The 20,938-nt window shown below is 34.8% G+C and overlaps 1 protein-coding gene across 3 annotated transcripts; it reads right to left on the bottom strand.

Annotated features, from left to right (window-relative positions):
• Positions 1-2,695: 2,695 nt before the first annotated feature.
• Positions 2,696-7,317, bottom strand: LOC104234444 (uncharacterized). 3 transcript variants are annotated; one of them, XM_009788009.2, is made up of 10 exons: positions 7,235-7,317; positions 6,711-6,979; positions 5,915-6,119; positions 5,423-5,513; positions 5,201-5,346; positions 4,806-5,049; positions 4,600-4,704; positions 4,293-4,475; positions 4,002-4,206; positions 2,696-3,521 (listed from the first exon to the last, which is right to left on the bottom strand). In XM_009788009.2, the coding sequence occupies exons 2-10, from the start codon at positions 6,928-6,930 to the stop codon at positions 3,034-3,036; spliced, it is 1,887 nt and encodes a 628-aa protein (XP_009786311.1). In that variant the 5' UTR covers positions 6,931-6,979; positions 7,235-7,317; the 3' UTR covers positions 2,696-3,033. The 3 variants fall into 3 exon arrangements, with proteins under 3 accessions (XP_009786311.1, XP_009786310.1, XP_009786312.1); XM_009788008.2 differs by having other exon boundaries at positions 6,711-6,976; positions 7,235-7,315; XM_009788010.2 differs by lacking the exon at positions 7,235-7,317 and adding an exon at positions 7,084-7,143 and having other exon boundaries at positions 6,711-6,976.
• Positions 7,318-20,938: the final 13,621 nt, after the last annotated feature.

Genomic DNA, 20,938 nt, shown 5'->3' with positions numbered 1-20,938 from the left:
GAATTTTCATTTTTGTAAAACACCTAATTATTAATTAATTTCAAAAATATAAAAAAATCAAATCTTAAATGAAATGCTATATTTTTTGTATTTTTAATGCATTAATAAAATTAAACATGCAAACAAACATATGCAAACAATCAGAAAAATCACGCAATAATTCCTAAAAATAACAAATAATCAAAGCCAAAACCTAATTTTTGTGGAATTATTTTGGAGTAATTCGTATGAGACAAAAATCACGTGCTCACAACCACAATACATGATGAGTGACTCCAGAATCAATCCACCACTCTTTAGGATTGCCCACCAAGTTGCATTCGGAAAACATGGCACATAAGTCATCAACATCATCATGCTTTTCAACCATGTTTGCTTGACCCTTCTTCTTGTCTTTCTTCGGAGCACGACACTCCGTAGATTTATGTTCGGTTTTTCCACAGTTGTAGCAGTTTCCACTGAACCGCTTCTTGCTTGGGTTGTATTTCGGTCCAGAAGCCTTCTTTCTCTTTTTGTTCTCTTCAACAATCTTTGCTCCCATTATTGTTGAGTTCCCACAGGCTCTCTTTTCAGCAGCTTTGTTGTCCTCTTCGATTCTCAACCGAATAATGAGATCTTCAAGGGAAATCTCCTTGCGTTTGTGTTTCAAGTAGTTTTTGAAGTCCTTCCATAAAGGAGGCAACTTCTCAATCATTGCTGCTACTTGGAATGCTTCATTGATGACAAGATCTTCAATGGAATTTCTGTTAGTTAAAATACTAAGATTACTACTTTCAACATCAATGTTAATTTGATTTATACCTTCAGCAAGGAGATCGTGAATAATCACTTGCAATTCCTGGACTTGGGTAATAACAGACTTGCTATCTACCATTTGTAGTCCAAAAACTTTGCAGCAACGAACTTTTTCAACCCGGCATCTTCGGTTTTGTATTTCTTTTCAAGCGCAGTCCACGGTTCTTTTGACGTTTCCACGCCACTGTAGGCGTTATACAAAGCATCCTCCAGCCCACTTAGAATATAATTCTTGCACAAAAAATCTGAATACTTCCACGCCTCAGTCACAAGAAAGCGTTCATTTTCTAGAGTTTCATCGGGCAGCACATGAACGTCTTCCTTGATGAACTTCTGGAGACTTAAAGTAGTCAAGTAGAAGAACATCTTTTGCTGCCAGCGCTTGAAATCAATCCCGAAATTTTTTACGGGTTTCTCCGCCAGTACCAATGCTGCCGGTGTTGTTCGGCTCGTTGAGGCATTGGCAGTCACCATCGAAACAGCTTGGTTTCCGTTATCATTAGTCATTTATGTAAAAGAATGACACAAACGTTAAAATCACGTAGATTTTAATCTCCAATAGAGTACAAAACCACAAAGGTTTCACTCTCCAAAAACAGTAAGTACAAATACAGAATATATATATATATATATATATATATATATATATATTCATATATATATATATTCCTTAAGCTTGTTAGTATACTGCATTTATAAAATAATTCTGGAAATGTAAATGAATATAACCAGAAATGAACATAAACAGAAATGACAAAAAACCAATTCGAGCCCACTCAATTCACAGTGTTTCCTTAAGGAATTTAATCCCCTTCTACTACCCAAGGTTATGAATTATTTCCTCCCAGGATAGAACGAATTACACACTGGTGTAGTGGTACTTCAAACCCCAGTGTTTTAGCGAACATAAAGTTCGGTAGCAAATCACACTTACTATTGATTTGTTTGATGCTAAAAGTATGCAGAAGGAGGAGAAACTTAGAAAATCGTAGTGAATGGCTATTTACTCAAAAATAAAGAGGAAAAATTGAAGAGGGTAGTTAATTTTCTATTACCAAAACAGAAAAACGGATTGGATTTAATATTAATATTTTGTTATTAAAAAAAATATTTAATAACATTTCTGTTAATATTTTACTCTTAACAAATAAATTTGGTCCAAAAAATTAATCAATCATTTGACCAAATCCGAAGCCGAGCCGAGCGACGACGGTGTGGACTTGCCTTCTTCTCAACTCTTTATATAAGCTAGAAGAAGAGCAATTGTTTTATCTACCCATAAAAAACTCTTCCTCTTTCAATATGGGACAATGTCCAATTTACCAAGGGGGAAACTTAAAAGTTCACTCAAAAATTTCATTTCCCTCCATTTCCCATTCATCCTCTTTTAAGTATTTAATATATTAATTAAATACATACAACCCAACAAAAACAACTTAAGAAATATTTATAAATTACATTATAATAATATTTTTATGTATAAAATATTTTTTAAAATTGTATAAATATACTATCGGGTTGGTTTGGTGTCGGTTTGACTTTTTTTAGTTAAAACCAAACCATTATGGTCGGGTTTTTTTTTCCAATACTAAATCACAATTGAGTTTTTTCTCGATTTGACTCGGATTATCGATTTGATGCGATTTATCGGTTTTCTTTGAACACCCTAAGTACAGTATATACTAGCGTTTTCCCATGCCCTTAAACAAATGAATATTTGCAATAATTATGCGTACATCAACCCACAAATTTTGTTCCTTCTTTTCCATACCAAAATCTTAAGAACCAAACACAATTCAATTGTTAAATATATAGGAAATTTCGCATTTCTTAGCTTTTGCATCCGAAGACTTCAGTCATCGGTTTAACGTCTAAGAATATGCAAAAATAAACAAATAAATAAACACAGAACACCAGTATGCTATAATATTAATATGATAACATACACCACCTAAATTATATTCCACGGCACAATCCACTAGCTAAATTATGTGAACAAGCCCAGTTCCAATAATGAAAAATCAAAATTGCAAGATCACTGGCTTTTTGTAGTAAGCTTCTACCACTTTTTGTAGCCAGCACTTGCACAAATTGTTGAAATAAATGAATAACAGAGTTCCCTCTTTCCTTCTATTGTTACACATAGCAGGAGTACTTAGACAGCTCTTAAATTAGGGGGAAAAATCTCTATTTGAAGGCTGAATGACAATATGACTGCACTAATCATATTGGGTATTACTAGTAGCCTTTCACTGGTTTAGTTGTGATGCCAAATCCAAAGGGAAAGAGGGGATCAACGTGTGCATCGTCAAAGTTCATTGGAAGCTGATCAACTCTCTTGAACCAAGTGCGAGCAAGTTTTCCAGTGAAGCCATAGTCACCAAATAAAGCATCAGCAACACCTTGACCTTCAGTTCCAGGGAGCCAAGCAGCAACGAGGGCATCCATTTTTGAAACGTAAGGCTCCAGCACGACTGGACGACCAGAGACTACGACTACAACACACTTCACTGCTCCACAGATGTTACTGATGGTGCTAGGACCTGGTTCAGCTATTGTGAGATTTGAGCTGTCGCCAAACATCTCTGCATATGGGACTTCACCCACAACCACAATGGCATAGGAGAATTTGTTGGACTTTACGAAGTTCGCATCAGGATTCTGCTGGTACACTACTTGTGTAGAAGGATCAACAGTTTTCTTGATAGCAGTTAAAATGGTGGTCCCTGTCAAATTTGAAACGCGTATCAGTTCCCCTCTTATCTATCATATCAGAAAAACACTGTGTTGATTTAATCAGCAGAAAGACTGGAACCTTTATTTATAGGACTAACAAAAACAACAGCAGACTTATTTGGTAACAGGGAACCTCAGAAATGAAAGAATGCTTTGGTCAGTTTGTTTTAGCACTTACAATAACTAGGCGTTGAAATGGTTCTTATTTTTGCTTCTCATTTTTTAATCTGAAGCAAAATAAGAATGTCTAAAAAAGAGGAGGGATCACATCAGAAAATGCTAAAAGGGGGGAATTTGGATGGTTGCAGAGTAACAACACTGAAACAGGAAAATCCAACTGTAATAATTTGATCATTAGTGCATGTTGTCACTATTCAAACACTTGAGATGGCAGGCAAAATAGAAGAAGTTTTTGCATCATGTTGCAATAACAATGTTGCCAATACTACACACAATATAAGAAAAGTTACCAATAGTAAGATCGTTGCCAGCAACTCCCTGCCATTCAATTGTCCAGCCTCCACATTGGTAACCCAAGTTGTCTGCATGAGTTCCGGCAACAAGTATTTTTGGTGCTTTCTTTGGAAGAGGAAGTAGTGGCTGACTAGGCGTCTTGCCATTCTTCAAGAGCACGAGTGATTTCCTAACTGCTTCCCTTGCTAATTCTCTATGCTCCTACAGAAATACAATAAATCAGGTTAAGTCTAGCGCAAACAAGGCAGTGAAAGATTTTTGGAATTACACGTTGATATTTTATTTACCTGGCTACCCAGTTGGTTTGCCAAGCTAGGGTCCGACATTGGGTTCTCGAAGAGACCCATAACAAATTTTACTCTCAATATCCGCTTCACAGCATCATCAATTCTGCTCATGGGAATGATATTGGCTTTCACTTGAGAAGTCAAAGTATCGATAAACTCTCTATAATTCTCTGGGACCATAATCTGAAGTGTACACAAAATAATCATGGTGAATAAAAAGCGTTGTAACATCAACCATCATCATTTCTTAGATATATTTACAAGGTAAGTTGATCTAAAGATCCAAGTACAAATTTATAAGACTAACCATGTCGATTCCTGCCATAATTCCAGCTTGAACTGAATAAGAGTAGTTAGCATGAGGTGGATCAGTAATCCGGTCAATCCCTTGCCAATCTGAAATGACGAAACCCTGAAACACAAAAACCAAAAGAGGTGGTTATATACTGCAATATATCCAACTTGACTTTAACTTGGCGGAGTTTTACAATGAAGTGAATTGATCAAACTTACCCTGAACTTGAGCTTGTCCTTAAGGAAGCCAGTGACTAGATCTCGGTTGGCGTGCATCTTTCTTCCGTTCCAGCTTGAGTAAGACACCATAACCGTTGCAACACCCTTTCTGAGTGAGTCATAATATGCAGGCATGTGGATGCTAAATAAACTGTTTGAGCTGATTACTGTGTTACTTTCATCAACGCCGTGCAACGTGCCACCATCTCCCACAAAGTGCTTAGCACAGGCCGCAACCTTAGTCCTTAACCATATGAAAGTTAACAAGGAACAACATCAGCGTTGATAATTCTTTCTCAAACAAAGAATTATAGGTAATTCACAAGAATTTGCTAGTACAAATCATTTATCGGCAAGGAAATAATGAAGATCTAAAAAGGGATAGAGATTCTTACTTTCCTCCGACATAAGGAACACCATTCTTTGATTTAGCAGGTAAATCTCCTTGCAGGCCAGGAATGATCTCTGTCATGCTTCGAACGATCCTATGATCTTCACTGTAACTCTCATAACAACGGCCCCATCTAGGATTTCTACATACCTACCATAAGACAATTATTCAGACATCTAAATATATAGAAACAACATAGGCACAAAGTGTAATCATATCAACTGACTGCAATGCAGGGAGCGAAGGCATATGGAATTCCTGTAGCTCTAACTTCAAGTGCAGTTGCAGCCCCAATACGCTTCACAAGATCAGGATCCCTGCATAAAATTAGCAAAATCTTGTTTAGGACTAGATGAAAAGGGAAGGATTTTAAGGGTAGAAACAAAACCCAAAATTCATAAAATTGCTAGCCATAATTTAGGTGCATATCTTTTAGCTTGAATACTTCCATGCTACCTTGGTAAACTTGATAAACTGAATTGAAATTCTTTTGCTTGCATTTGCGGAGAAAGTAAAGAAAAGATCCTAACTTTAAGGGAAAGAGTACAGTTTGACATTTAGATTTCAAATGATTAACAAGTAGAAAATTATTTACATGAATAGAATCTCTACGGATATCCTTAACACTACCAACCAATACTTTAAATTGTGATACACTATAGTCCTAAGGAAAGCAGATTCATTTCAAACATTGCTTTATAGTGTATATAATACTTGCCTGGTAACACCAAGCCCAACATTGTGAGGAAAGATTGTAGCCCCATAGACATTGTTGTGACCATGAACGGCATCGATTCCATAAATCATGGGAATACCAAGACGGGTCGAAAGAGAACCCTTTTGAATCTCATCTACCATATTGGTCCAAACCTGAGCAGAGGCCTTAGGTGCAGGGACACTTCCTCCACCACTCAATACACTCCCTGCAAGAAATACAAGACAATACTGAGTAAAAAGAATCCCTTTCACCTCTTATGTTTAAATTGGTACTACAAAAGTTCACTCACTTTTAGAATTATGGCACAGTGATCTAGCAATATCTTTTTCTCTTAAAAGTAACACAACAATAAGTAGCCAAATATACACATACTAATATATGTGTATTTCCAAAAACTAAATGCACAAAGTTCTAGTATGAAGTGAAAAAAAGCACTCAAGAATGGCCAATCAATCTTGAAATACCAATGAAATTTTGCTTCACAACATCAGCTGTGACAACTTTCCTCTATTAATGCCTAAATAGTACAAAAGTTTCACTTACTTTTAGTCTTATGGCACAGTGATCTAGCAATATCTTTTTCTCTTAAAAGTAACACAACACTGAGTTGCCAAATATACACATACTAATAGATATGCCTTTAGTCTTATGGCACAGATCTAGCCAAATATACACATAGCTATAGATATGCCTTTTTCAAGATCCAAATGCACAAAGTTCTAGTATGATGCAAAAACAAGTACTTATTCAAGAATGACCATCTCAATCTAGAGGATAATAAATATTTCAAACATACCAATGAAGTTTTGCTTCATAACATCAGCAGTGGCAACTTTTCTCTCAATCTGAGTCATCTGACCAATCTTCTCCTCAAGTGTCATCCTTTTCATCAAATCCTTGATTCTAGCTCCTACTGGCTGTTTTGGGTCCTTGTATTTCACATATTCTCCTTCTGCTACCACTGCCCATAGACATAACACCACAAAACCCATCATGGGTATTGACATTCTCCCCATTTTTCCAATTTTTTACACCCCCTCAATGGCCTTCTGCTGGAAAAATCTGCTAAAAAATCATAAAAATAGCAATAACTCAATGAAACTACTAGTAAAAACTATAGTCATCAAAACAAGCATACAGTATATAAATAAAGAAACTATTTTTCACACCGCTCAATGGCTTTCTGCTAGAACAATATGCTAAAACTCATAAAAATAGCAAAACTCAATGAAACTAGTATATACTATAATGTCAAGAAAAAAAAAAGCCTATTTTGTTATACAGCTAATCAAGAAAATGTTGGAAAGTAAAAATTCTTACTTATTGAGCTTCTTGTTTGGAAAAATGGGTAGACGTGTAGACAACTATGACAAGTAGTTGAAGCGTTAGAGTGTGTGTGTGTGTTATATAGATGCAATTACATAATGCCATGTGAAAGTGACAGTAGTGGGGTAGAGGGGTGGGTATGGAATTAAGAACGATAATTTGAATCAAAATTGTGGACCTATAAAATTTGTCCGTTAGTTAACGTTTTTCAATGTAACTTTACTGACAATGTCGATTGGAAATTAGTGATTCGACCCATGAGGCACGGCCGATTTTTCATAAAGTAACGACTATAACGTACGTAAGAAAGAAAAATTGAAAGATAAGGGCTTTGGGTTTTTCAAAATGTGCCAATTGCAGTGAATATGATGGTTTTAATCTTAACCAATGATCTTACGTTAGAATTTTTTTTAGTAGGATATACTTCTTCCTTTAATACGCCTTACTCACTCGACGCGAAATCCGTTTAATCAGGTCCCGAAGCGAGTACAAACATTAGGTGGGAAAGTAAATCTTTTTTTTAAACAAGCTCAAAACTCAATTGGTTATACAACCCAACGGCTATGCCAGCTTTTTGTAAAGGTCAAGTTGTAGATTAAAAAAAAAAAAAAAGATTCAGTTCTCTTTGGTTAGTCTTTCAAATATCTCTAACTCCTTAAACCAAAGATAATGAAAATGGACTTTTTCGTATATATACAAATATTTAAATTTATTTACAAGATTTATCTTAGTTTTTCTATTTACAGAAAGTAACTAAAGTTTATATATATATATATATATATACAAATTCGGTCAAAATCTATAATTTATCTACAATTTAAATACAAATTTTTTGTATAGAATCCGGTTAAAAACTATAATTGACATACAATTTATGTATACAATTATATTAGTTGTATATAATTTGTATGTTGTTTGTACACCCGAAATAAAAAAATATATACAATTTGCTTATATCTTCTTCTTCGAGTTTCAATCTAAAATTCTAATCAAAACCATCTCGAATCTTCATCAAATTCTCTCAAAATTAAGATATAAAATTCAAAGGATATTCTCAATTATTTGCAACAACACCTAATCCAAACAAATAACAATTTTGTAAAATTCGATTTCTGAATGCAAAGTTTTAGAACTTTTTAATGATTGTCAACGAAGCTTTTAAACTAGGTGTCAAACCATTTCTTGTGTGTCATTGATAATATTGTTCCCAAAAATTAAACTGGGTTAATTATAACTGATATAAAAGTTGAGCTCTCACCCAAAATCTAATATATTGGAGTCATGGAACCAAATTAATAATGATTGAGAATTGACAAATCTAGTTTTGATTGAAGGGGAAAACTTAACAGTATCACGTACGTTTGAAGCGTCCAGTTTTGAATTTGGGTGAGAAAGAAGAGGGAGAGAAATAAGGAAGATTAGATTTTAATACATTATTTTGTATATAATTGATAAATTGTATATTAACTTATAATTAAGTTAAAACTTCAATATTGAGGGTAAATAAGTTTCAAAAACAGTATAAATAAGTAAAAATCTCTAATGAAAATAGTCATATTTTGGTTGCAAGATAATCCCTTCTTCGATTAGTGAGCTTAGTAATTAGAACGTTTAAAGACTTGCGGGTCATTTGGTTGTGCTATTCTTGGCCCGATAAGAAAAATGGTATTATCATTTTTAGCCCGCGTCAAAAATTATTTATATTTGGTAGTCGAAGAGTATATAAAACTTGTATAATTTTTATACATAACATATAGAATGTATATATATACATAACATATATATTTTTTGAGCTATTATTTTTACAGCGGCTATACAGTGTCTTTTTTCTAAGAAAAGAAAAATTACATCATAACTAATACAGTGTTTGATTAGCAATATTACATAAATACACGTGTTAAATCTTGTGACATGGAGTGTGAAATAGGAATATATGTACTTATTGGTGAAATAGTAATATAATTTAGTTAACGAAGCCGCACTTGCAACTTATTGTTCGTCAACACATTCTTCCAATTTTTGGGAAAAAATAACTACTTTGTGTAATTTTGTCTATTTTTGGATTATAATACAGTTTCTTACACAAAGCAAGAAATAGCAAAAATTTGTTGAGTATTTGAAATTACAAAGGAAGGGAGAGTTACCAGTAGATAATTTTGTGTGTTTTAAATTTTCGGTTTTAATTCTTTCGGATGGGAATGCATTAATACTATATTTTAAAATTAAAATAAAATTAGATCTAGTCCAAATTTAGCCACCCTCCTCGAAGTTGAACTTGATTTGGATCAAATGTGGATACAGCCAAATTTGTAGGAACGATGGTTGTCCAACTAAGATTTCAAAGTTAGATCCTACATTAATAATAAACCAAAGCACTATCATACTACTTTCGTAGGATGATGTTCTTTTTAAAAATATAATTAACGCGTGCATCGAAATACTATGAAGTTTTGAATAATTATGTTAGCTTTAATTTTAAAAAGGTAACGACGATTCATTGATTTGTGATAAGCATTAAAGCATGTGGCATGTCGGTAATAATCATTGTGGGTTGTTTCTGTGATCCTTTGAAACCCAACATGCCCATGTTTCCACATAAACATAAAGTTTTTAGGAGGGGTAATGACACAACAAAAATAAATCTATTTATTATTGTTTATTTGTTTTTCTATAAACTAATTATATTTCTTACCTGTAGTAGTTTTTGTGGGAAATATTTTCTTTATTCTTTAATTCTTTTTTATTTCTATACTTCTTTTCTTTTCTCCTTTTCTTTTTCTCGTTTTCTTCTTATTTTTTTCTTTTCTAATTTATTTAACTTTTTATATTCTTTTTTCTCTTCATAATCTAATTTTATTTACTGTTTTCACTATTTTTTATTATTCTGTTTATACTATTACTAAAGAAAAATCATATTGTGTACCAATTAAATGTAGTTAATATAACCAAAAAATATTAACTAACATATGATACTAGTATAGTATATAGCTATACCAACAGGGTATACAATTGTACGCAAAGAGTTAAATTTTTTTTTCTTGTTTTGAGTTTTAAAATAACCACAAACTCAACAAACACAATTTATGAGTTTCAAAGCTTCAAGATCCTCTAATGGTAGATTAATGTTTTCCAGAAGTCATAAGTCTTGAAATTGAAGTCATAGAATAAATCAAAACCAAAAAAAGATTTGAATTTTCAATTTGTTCCTCACTTTGAGTATAAGCTTAAAGCAAATTAAAAGGGAAAAGACAAGTGAATTTACGGGTAATAAGTATACCATTGTGGTATATTGTATACTATTACAACATAATGTTACAGTATATTACATATTATTATAGTATACTATAATAATATATTGTATACTATAATAGTATACTATTGTAGTTTAATTATATACTCCTATAGTATACTGTTGGAGTATAGCTATATACTCCTACAACCTATTGCATACCGTAGCAGTATACTATTGGGTAACTGTGTTCTTCTTCGATTTTCAGCTGAAAATTTCGATCTCAATCACCTCAAATTAGCTCCAAATGCTATCAAATTTCAGTATAAACTTTCAGAAGGTATTATAAGCAATATTTAACAGCACCCACTTTGAATCAAACAAGAAATCTTCAAAATAAAAATTTTAAATTCAAGAGCTTCAAGCCCAACAGTGATGAATATTCAAATACACATAAAAGCTAGTACATGAGAGTACTGATTTTCTTCGAGTTCATACACAAACTTTCCCCAAATGATAATAGCCGCAAGTTTTAGGCATAGGCTAAAAAAGTTCTTAAATTAAAGCAGGTCAAATAGCAGAATATTAAAAGTAAAGTTATTATAATAAAACTAAAAAGAAAGGTAAAGAATTCTAACTCTCTTGACAAAGTAGCAGGGGATTAAAAAGTGGACGCATTTGAAATTAAGAAGCCCTTTATTGTGGTTGGTGAGGCAGTGGCAGTGCGAATCGAATAAAGGCCGGTAAATAGTTTGGACCGCATGAATAAGAGAAGTAAATAATTTAGACATGAGCATTAAAGGGTAAATAGTTTGAAATTAATGGGTATAAAATGAGATTTTCTCTTTTTAGCGAGAGAGAAAACTTTGGTGAATCCAACTTAACTTTTAGGAATCTACATAAATTTGAGCATTTAACTCCATTTATACTTCGTTTCTGGTTAATTTCAAGAAAGGCCGAAACTATTCAAATGCACTGATGATATTTATATTTATTTATATTTTATATCTATATTATAATGATCTGAACGATTGTTTTGCTTTCTAGAACTCCATTCCCCTAAATAAGATTTTTCGCACTTGCTTTAACTGATTTATGACTTGCGGGGATAGTTGGTTCGGAATTTGGAAGAGTTTGGGTTGAAATTGGAACACTTGGTTCCTTAAGGTTGGCCTAAAATGCCAAGTTTGACTTCGGTCAATATTTTGAGTAAACGACCTCGGAATCGAGATTTGACGGTTCCACTAGGTTCGTATGATGATTTCGGACTTGGGCGTATGTCCGGGTTGGGTTTTGGATGACCCGGGATCGTTTCGGCACCTAATAGTGCAAGTTAGTTCTTGAAGAACTTTGAAGTTCTTTAAATTTGGTTTGGAGTGAGTTTTGGTGATATCGAGGTCCAAATTTAATTCTGAGATCGAAAATAGTTCCGTAATGTCATTTAAGACTTGCACGCAAAATTTTGGATAACTTGAAGTTCAAAGTTTGATTTAATTTAGTTTTGGGGTATGATTCTTGGTTCGTTATTTTTTTTCGCATTTCGAGAATTCGAGCAAGTCCATATATATGATTACAGACCTGTTAGTGTCTTTGGATAGGGTCCCGAGTGGCTCGGATGAGTTTCGGACCTCTCGGAGCTAAATACATGATACTAGATTTGCCTAGTTCTGGTTTCCTTCTTTGCGAACGCTAAGGAACCATCGCGTTCGCGTAGAAGGGGTTGGGCTGGGGGAGAAATGCTCTTCGCATTTGCGACAACTATTCTGAGTTCGCGAAGGTCTGGGTCAATGACCTTCACGTTCGCGTGAGGCGACTCGCGTTCGCGTAGAGTAGAGTAGAGTAGAGTAGCTAGGCATGACTAGTGTTCTTCGCGTTCGCATAGGTCTAGCCAAGCTAGCCTTCGCGTTCGCGAGTCCTATGGTTGCGTTCGCGATGAAGGGCCTTCAGAAGTCCTGAGCCAATGGCCTTCGTGATTGTGAGGTCCCTGTCGTGTTCGCGATGAAGGGAGGCAGCTGGGCAGTAAGTTTAAAATCGGGACTTAGGCTTAGTTAGGCGATTTGAGAGCTTCCAAAGAGGGGGATTCAACCTAGCATTTGTGAGGTAAGTTATTTCTGCTTAGTGTGAGTTTAATACTTAGGTTGTTGGGTAGATTAACACACAAAAGTTAGTAAAAATTATGAGATTAGAGTAAAACCGAGGGTTTTGATAAAAACAAGATTTAACCACGAAATTGGTTATGGAATGGAGAAAAATCATATATTCTCAATCCTTAGGTTATGGGTAACAACTTTCTTCAAAATTTTCTATAATTCTGGCACGTGGGTCCGGGGATGAATTTTAGGAATCTTGTAATTTGGATTGGGGAATCACTCTAATGGTTGGGATATGAACTTTTAAGCCTATAATTGATTAGTTTCTATGCTATTTGGATAGTTTTGGAGTGTTTGACACCAAATTGAGGATTTGGGCTTAAGCTTGAACCGGAAAGTAGACCGTGAAGCAAGGTAAGTCTCTTTTCTAACCTTGTGAGAGGGAAATCTACCCATTGGTGAACTTAATTAATATGTGATTTTATTGTGGTGGGCTACGTACGCACGAAGTGACGAGAGTCCGTATGTAGCTACAATTCCTGTTATGTCCGGGTAGTTTTAGGCTTACACCATACTTTGTGAGTATTGTTATATGATTATAAATTGTTGAATTGCATTGATTGAAACTTCGTTGAGAATGTCATGATTTCAAGAATTTCAAGTAAATAATTATTTTGAAAAGAATTAAGGAAACATTTAAGTTGTATTTATATTAACCGCGTCGCAAGTATATTTCGCGAGCGGGGTATTTTCACTACTCTCATGGGAGTGAGCCGTTCGTCTCGGCAGGTTGGTAATTGTATATATATGGTCTAGGCCGTTCGACTCTCGGCAGTGCATAATTTACTTTTATGTTGGATCGGGTCGAATGTCCTCGGTGTAAATTGTGTGATAATGGAACCGGAATCTCTTATAATCCGTGTTGATACCCAATTTTTTCCTATAATATTTTTCAAATGTATATATACCTTCAAAACTATGCATTAGCATCAATTGATATTTTTCCATAATTTTTACATTTTTAAATTAATTTATCCCAGTATTTTATTTCTATAAATAATTACAATTTGCTTCACAAAGGACTTTATAACAATTTTACGGTTTAATTTTGCTATTTATATTCATATTGAGTTCAAAGTATTTTGCAAATAGCCACATCTACATTTTTGGGTTATAATTGCAATAACTTTGCAATTATAGCCCATGCATGCATAATTACATTATTTTACTAGAAAATAGTTCATTGTATTTTTAAAATTATTGAATAATTATTTTAAAGCATTTATATGCATGAAAATTATCTTTTATAATCAGTTAATTATTTTATAAAATATATTTTATCAAATATTTGGGTATTTAACAAATAACCTTTTTTATTTCAAGACTTAACCATTTTTACCAGCCCAAAACCCCTTTAATATTAACCCAAAAAGCTAGCCCAAACCCCTTAGGCCCAATCTGCCTACCCGGCCCAGTAACCCCTCTTCAATCGTGGCCGTTGATCTTTTAGATCAACGGTCCACGTTTACCCTTACCTTAATTAAACCCTAACCTACCCCAAACCCTTTTCATTCTCTCAAAACCCGCCATCATCGTCTCCCCTCATCTCTTAACTCTCTATCAACCTAACCCTAACCCTAGTCACCGTCACCGGCGTAAAACCTCTCTCCTATGGTGCTTCTACGTCTTCTCCGACCACCCCTGGCCTCCTACACTCCATGGCTCTTCGACTTCATGAGTCCTTGAGAAGATCTCAAGGAACTCCAACTGATTCTAGTTTGAAACTTTGTTTACCGGCTTGTCTCAGGTCATTTTTCGTTCGTAAGTAAGGATCTCTCCTTGTTTTATTACGAATCTATGGGTTCTTGACCTATTCTCTTCACCTCTGCTAGTTTTCTAAAAACCCTAGTTTGATACTATCGATTCTGCTCAGATCTTTACAAATCTGAGGTGATTCGAATGTTATTGAGTGTTTTCATTCAAAAAATCTCTTGTTTTAATTGATTATTTCGATTTTTAATCACTCTTTATAAACTAGGGTTCGTCTCAAACTTTTCTTCAATGATTTTTCTAAGTTCTTAGTATTTAGTTAATTGTTTCTTCATCATCTTAACTGATTTTCGCATGAATATTCAAACCCTAGTTGATTCTATGCGATATACTGGTTTCTTCAATTTTGTTTCGATACTTTGTTATTTCTGTGATATCAGTCGTATTAGTTTACTCCGTTTTTGGCTTAATTGTTTTTCTTGTTAAAATCCAGTATTGCTTTGGGATTTTGCCCTAATTAATCTCTATTTATGGTTCGAACCTGTTTTTCTTGCTGAATTTTGTATTTTTGTAAAGCTTTACTTATTTAATTTCTATTTATGGAATCTGATTAATTCTTTCCCAAAAATCAGTATTCTTTTGAAGGTTTTACTGATTATTCTATTATTTTGGCCTGTTAAAATCTGTGTGCACAGATCTTATTTGTTCCCTTATTTGTGACTTTAATTGATCATACTTGCCTTAATAAGTTATCCGCATGGTTTTGGGATTCTTACTGATTCCCTATTTGGTATGATTCGGATTCATTATCCTAATTAACCCCCTTTTGATGTGACCATTAAGTGATTACCCTTAATTAAGGGGTCTATTCCTGATTCCCTTACATGAATTGATTCTGTGATTATTTGATTGCCCCCTAATTGACTGACTTCTGATTCTCTTTACCTTATTTGCTCTACTCCCTAAGTGCCATATATACACTCTTGTTTTACCTCTCAAAAATACGGAAAGTAGTTCAAAAATATACACACACACTCAAACTTTCTCTCATCTCTCTTTCTGTTACTTGTGCTCATTGCTCTTCTAGCCGGATGAAAGCCAAGCCTAGACTGTGGAACTCTACCTGTTTTACTTTCTGCACTTTGTTTCCTTAACTGCTATGTTCTTATTTCAATATCATTCTGAAATTCAAATCTATGTGATCCATAGTTGCTAAATCCATGCCTATTTCCGTACTAGTTTAGCTGATTATGTACTTAGTTGTTCATGTTTACTGCTTTGATCAACATGCTTAAGTTTAACCCCCTCTTGTTTAGTGTTTTAATCAGCATGTCTAGGTGTCAATCTTCTTGTTTGTTATTTTAGCCAGCATGTTTACTTGAGCTCTTGTCTGTTTCCTTCAACTAGCATGCTCATTTAAGTAGTTCAGGCTCCTAATTTATCTGATTAACCACAATTGGTATGACTAATTCTATGTAATAGACCCTTGTCCTTAATATGGATATTCCTGCATTCTGTCTCTATGCTCTAATGTCTATTATCACTTTAGCTTAAGTATAATTTTCTTGTTAATACTCTGAATCAGTAGTTTGTACTCTAATGCTATGAATTTGGTCACTGGTTGTCAACCAATCCCTGCTTGTTCTGTGTAATTGTTGATCAATATTCCTCCCCTCTTATCCATGTTCATGTGTTTCTGATTTAAGCTCCCTATGTTCCTAACCCCCTGATCCCTGTTTGTAAACTTATTTGTCTTCACTTAGAATCAAGTAATAAATGGCTTTGAATCTGGGCACTCTAAGTTTTGTGATTGTGTGGTTGTTTGTTGAATCTTTGTTCTTCTCAGATTTGCTTACAAAACTGTTTTCACTCATAACATTTTCTTAAGACTGTTTCCATTCCTGAAATACCTTTTCACTCCTAAATTTTTTTTACCTTTAAACTGTTTTTACTAAGTTCTTCCAACTATGTCAAGCACTCTCACTTCTACTCTTAGATTATTTAAGTTCTGCCCCTCCAGTGTGTGTACTGCTTAGGAATCCATGAGATTCCTCCGAACTCTGGCACACTGGGGCTGGCCCTTCCACACCGCACATAACTACTTCTCTATTTATAATGATCTTGGTGTGAGCATTCCCCGGGGTCCTTGAGGCCCTTGAGAACTTTAACGCACCTGGATACCTTATTGGATACTATGGACTATGACATCTTGGACTGTTTTGAAGGCCTGGTATTTCCAAGTTCACTTTGGGCCTATTTCAGGCTCCCTATATCATAGCTTATATTTATTATGTAATTTATTTATTTATGGTCTGTGATGATAATCTTTGTAAATAGATATTGTGGAAATTAGTAAAAGAGAGGGATTCTTATATGATTTTTGTGGGGAAACCAGATAGAAATCATGCCTTTAGGTCTATATTATATTTACTTGCATCAGAAATCATGCTTTAGGTTTATACTATATTTACCTGCATTAGAAATCATGCTTTAGGTTTATACTATGTTTACCTGCCCTAGAAACCATGCTTTTAGGATCACTTGGCATACTAGACAACATGTTATAGGCTCACTACCTCATTTGTTACAAAATTCTGTTTTTGCATAATCACGATCATCTAGGAATCCTGTTATTCAGTTACTGCTATAATTCTGCCTAATAAAAACTTCCATTCTTTTTGTACATTAGCGATCCTGCCTTAGGACTGTATTTGTATTCGCTTTAAACCATGTCTACATTGCCTAAATCAATTACTATCTTGTCTATAAGAAATATTTAAAAACAATCCCAACACTTAGATGTCATAGAGATAAGTGTGTATAAACCAGTTCTGTAATGTAATATTCAACATCTAGACCAACATGCTTATAAGATCCAAACTGGCTGCTTAAAATTGTTTACTGGTTTACTGTGCTCCTGATTAATGATTAGATACCATGCTTATAGGACATCACTGTTACATGCCTAGGCAAGCCTGTAAGGCAACTAAAATCCTACAAATTGTAAAACTACGTTTTTGTTGTTTGTGAACTGCCTAGATTCAACATGCCTTAAAATCAGTAGGCAAACTGATTAGGTCTCTATCACCTCGCTTTAACACGATGCTGCATACATTCTATTTGCTCACCTAGATATCCTACTCTAGGATCTTTGGAAATGTTTGAAATCTTGCTGTTTGAGACGTGCTGCTGTTTGCTTATTTGTGGAGGTAAACATGAGCCCCTTAATTGTTCTTTACTTGACAATTCTAATTGTTCTAATTGTTGCCTAGATTTTTCTCCTTTAAGTACCTTAGGAAAGTCTAGAACCGCCTAAATTAGAGGTCCTAAATACCTCCATGGCCACAAGGAAGGGATGGGTTATGCACGCATAGAGTTCTTTCAATTAAAAACGCTTATATAACCACTAAGGGGAGGGTAATTGGGTAGTAAAAGGATATGATGACATATGCGCTAATGCCACGTGTAACCCCTCTAGTTGAGGAAGGTTTACCGGGTATTGTATAGATATGATCCTGTAGGCTAAAAAACCTAGGACCCCTTTTACCCCTTGTTTTAAATGTAATACCTATTTGTCTAAATTGCTTTTTCTGTTTATAAGACTAATTCACATAATTTGAGTTCGGCCGGAACCCACCATTGTGGACTGCGAGGGGTGCCTAACACCTTCCCTTCAGGGTTATTTTGAGCCCTTACCCGATCTCTGGTAATGCAAATCGGTTTGTTTTATGAGTTACTTTATTTAGCTGCCCTAACGCACCTTAAATCAGTTAGGTGGCGACTCTTCAAATTCAAATACCCAATTCTTGAAAGGAAATGAGTTGTTCCAAATGAATGTCGAAACCCGGATTCCACGAGGAAAAAGGGGGCACGACAACATGGCGACTCTGCTGGGGATATTTTTGGCTCTTACCATAACGAACTTGTTTTTGTGAATTACTCTTAAGCATGCTTATTTCAGTTAACACATGTGCACCCTTCCCATTTCCCCTTTATTTTGATTTAATTGCTTATTTCTCAAGCATTTACGATTTTCTTTATTTCTTGAAACTGACTTGTCTCTTTGATTTCTTTTTTATAACTATCTTTCAATTATTTAAATACCGCATTTATCATTTTTTAAACGTGCAAATACTTGACAACATGCTATTATTGTTGCATAAATCATGCTCAACACCATATTCCACTCGTGCGTAATCAATCCTATAAAAGCGCTTGATGAGTGTTTGTGCTCTTCCTATATATCACTCTTTTGGATTCTGAAAGGCGTATTTGCGATAAAACTAGTCGATCAACGGTGCATTCGACGGTTCCGTGCCTTTCCCTCTCAAGTTGTCCGCTTGAGGGTCCAGTCTAGACCTCTATAGCAACTTTACTCTGACTAGTTATACATGCATCATGGTCAAACCTAGCCGGGTTAATATGTTGTCCACATAATAACCCTTTAAGATAAGCCTCATCTAAAAGTCCATCGGGTTTTCCATAATCCCAACAGATGCAACCACGACTATATGCATTAATTTTGGAGAAACAAGTGACAATGTGCTAATTATTATTGTATAAATAGACGGACATGGAGGGGGGAAAAGGCCTAACCATATTCTGTTTTGCAGAAAAAATAAGGCACGAAGTCCCCAGGTTCGACATGGTCGATAGCATACCTTTACTTTTGTTAGATTGGTGGAGGGATCTTCCTTCAAGTGATCAAAATCATGTGAAAAGGGTCTTAGGAAATTTCCTTCTTTGTTGGATCTTTAGCCAAACAAAATGTTGATCGAAGCTGCCACCATGTTCTGGGACAAAGAACGGGCTGTGTTCCGCTTTGGAAACATGGAAATAACCCCTCTCTTGGAAGAAATAGGGGGATTCGCTGAGTTGCCTTAGGACAACTCTGGTTTATTGGCACCTAAAAACCGCACCACTAGGGGGTTTCTGAAGATGATGGGGTTAAAGAAGAATGTTGACTTGGAGTGCCTGAAAAACTCCTACATACCTTTCAACTTCCTCTATGAATGATATAGTCACAGTAGCTCTTACCGTATTTTTGATGATGAGTTCTCCATCTCCTCTTTGGGTTGGATTCATGTTACATTCCATGTTTTCGTACGTGAGAGTATGTCGTAAGCCAATTAATGTAAGCTTGGAAATGAGATCGTTTTTGAAAGTACATAACGTAAGTTCATCATGTTATCTTGGAGGTTACAAATCTTTAAGATCATGAATAACAAGTACCAAAAGGGTTGGAAAGCTTAGACGCTAAATGAATTGAAGAAATTAAGTTTCATCAAAAGTCGACAAGTTTGGAATGTTATAACATATACTTTTGGGGTGAGACTGGGGTGATTAACATGATGAGGAGGTTAAGTTATGAGTTATTTTAGTCGTATGATAGTAGTGTGTTATGTTTTTAAGTCAAGCGAGTTCTGGAACAAAAGTTGGCAAAGGTCATCACAAGTTACATTCGTAATGTGCTGAAATGTAGGTCAAATGTAGCTTCAACTTTTTCCCAATATACTTTGAATAAAGGGATGATCTACATATAAAATTAAAGATCTACGAGTATAGTTTCTAACCCATTAAACCGTTCATTGATATGATATCGGACTAGAGATATATTCGCATTTCCGCAAGACTGCGCCAAATAGCTCTCTATAGGGCCCACATAGGCGGTTTAAGACATATGGATATATATAAGATGCCTCAACCCCATTTTAAGTCATTATTTTCAGTATATTCATACCTTAGAACCCTAGAAACACTCTCTCAAGGTTCTCTCATGATCCAAGGCTCAAACAAAGGGCAAACAACACAAATAAAGTGTTGGGAATCCCGTGACGCTAGTAAATTTCTTGTTCTTCTTGTTGTTGCTGATTTTTGGGTCGTTCCAGCTCGGGTGGAAGGTTGTTTATGTTCTATAAAATATTCTCCCATGGTTTTATCATATCAACCCTGGGTTATTTCAAGTCTTGCAAATGGATTAGACCATATTTTAACATCAGAAGTTATGAATAACACCTCTTTGAGGTTGTGTTGTCATTGAGGATAATTGTAGGCGGTTTTGTGCTAAATTTTCAAGTTGTTGCTACTGTTTAAGGTGAGTATAACAGCCTACTAATTTTGCTTAAGCTTTCTTGTAAGTTGGTTAAGTTGTTAGGATGATAAACTTCAAGATAATACTTGGATTAGCTTAAGTCACTTCTATGGTGTTGTATTGCCATTGAGGGCTATTGTAAGCTAAATATAACTTGGATTTCGACTTGAAGCTACTGTAGGAGGTATGTGTATTGTGTTCTTGCAGGTGCTTAAGGTTATCTTTGTCACACCTCCTTTTTACATACCCGAAGGTATATGGGAGTTTTTTAATTAATGTAACATTATTCGAGATTGGATTATTTAATTTATTTAATCATAGTTGCCACTTGGAATAAATTATGGTGTCCCAAGTCACCGATTTATTTTAAATTTCAAATTGAGGAAGTTCTTATTTTTTAAAGTCTGCGAACCAGAAATTCTAGATAAGGAATTCTGTTAACTCGGGAGAAGGTGTTAGGCATTCCCGGGTTCCGTAGTTCTAGCACGGTCGCTTATTGATTATTACTTGGCTTAAGT

This window comes from Nicotiana sylvestris, chromosome 11 (genome assembly GCF_000393655.2).
Source record: "Nicotiana sylvestris chromosome 11, ASM39365v2, whole genome shotgun sequence".
Taxonomy (NCBI): Eukaryota; Viridiplantae; Streptophyta; class Magnoliopsida; order Solanales; family Solanaceae; genus Nicotiana; species Nicotiana sylvestris.
This window is presented reverse-complemented; position numbering and strand designations above follow the sequence as displayed.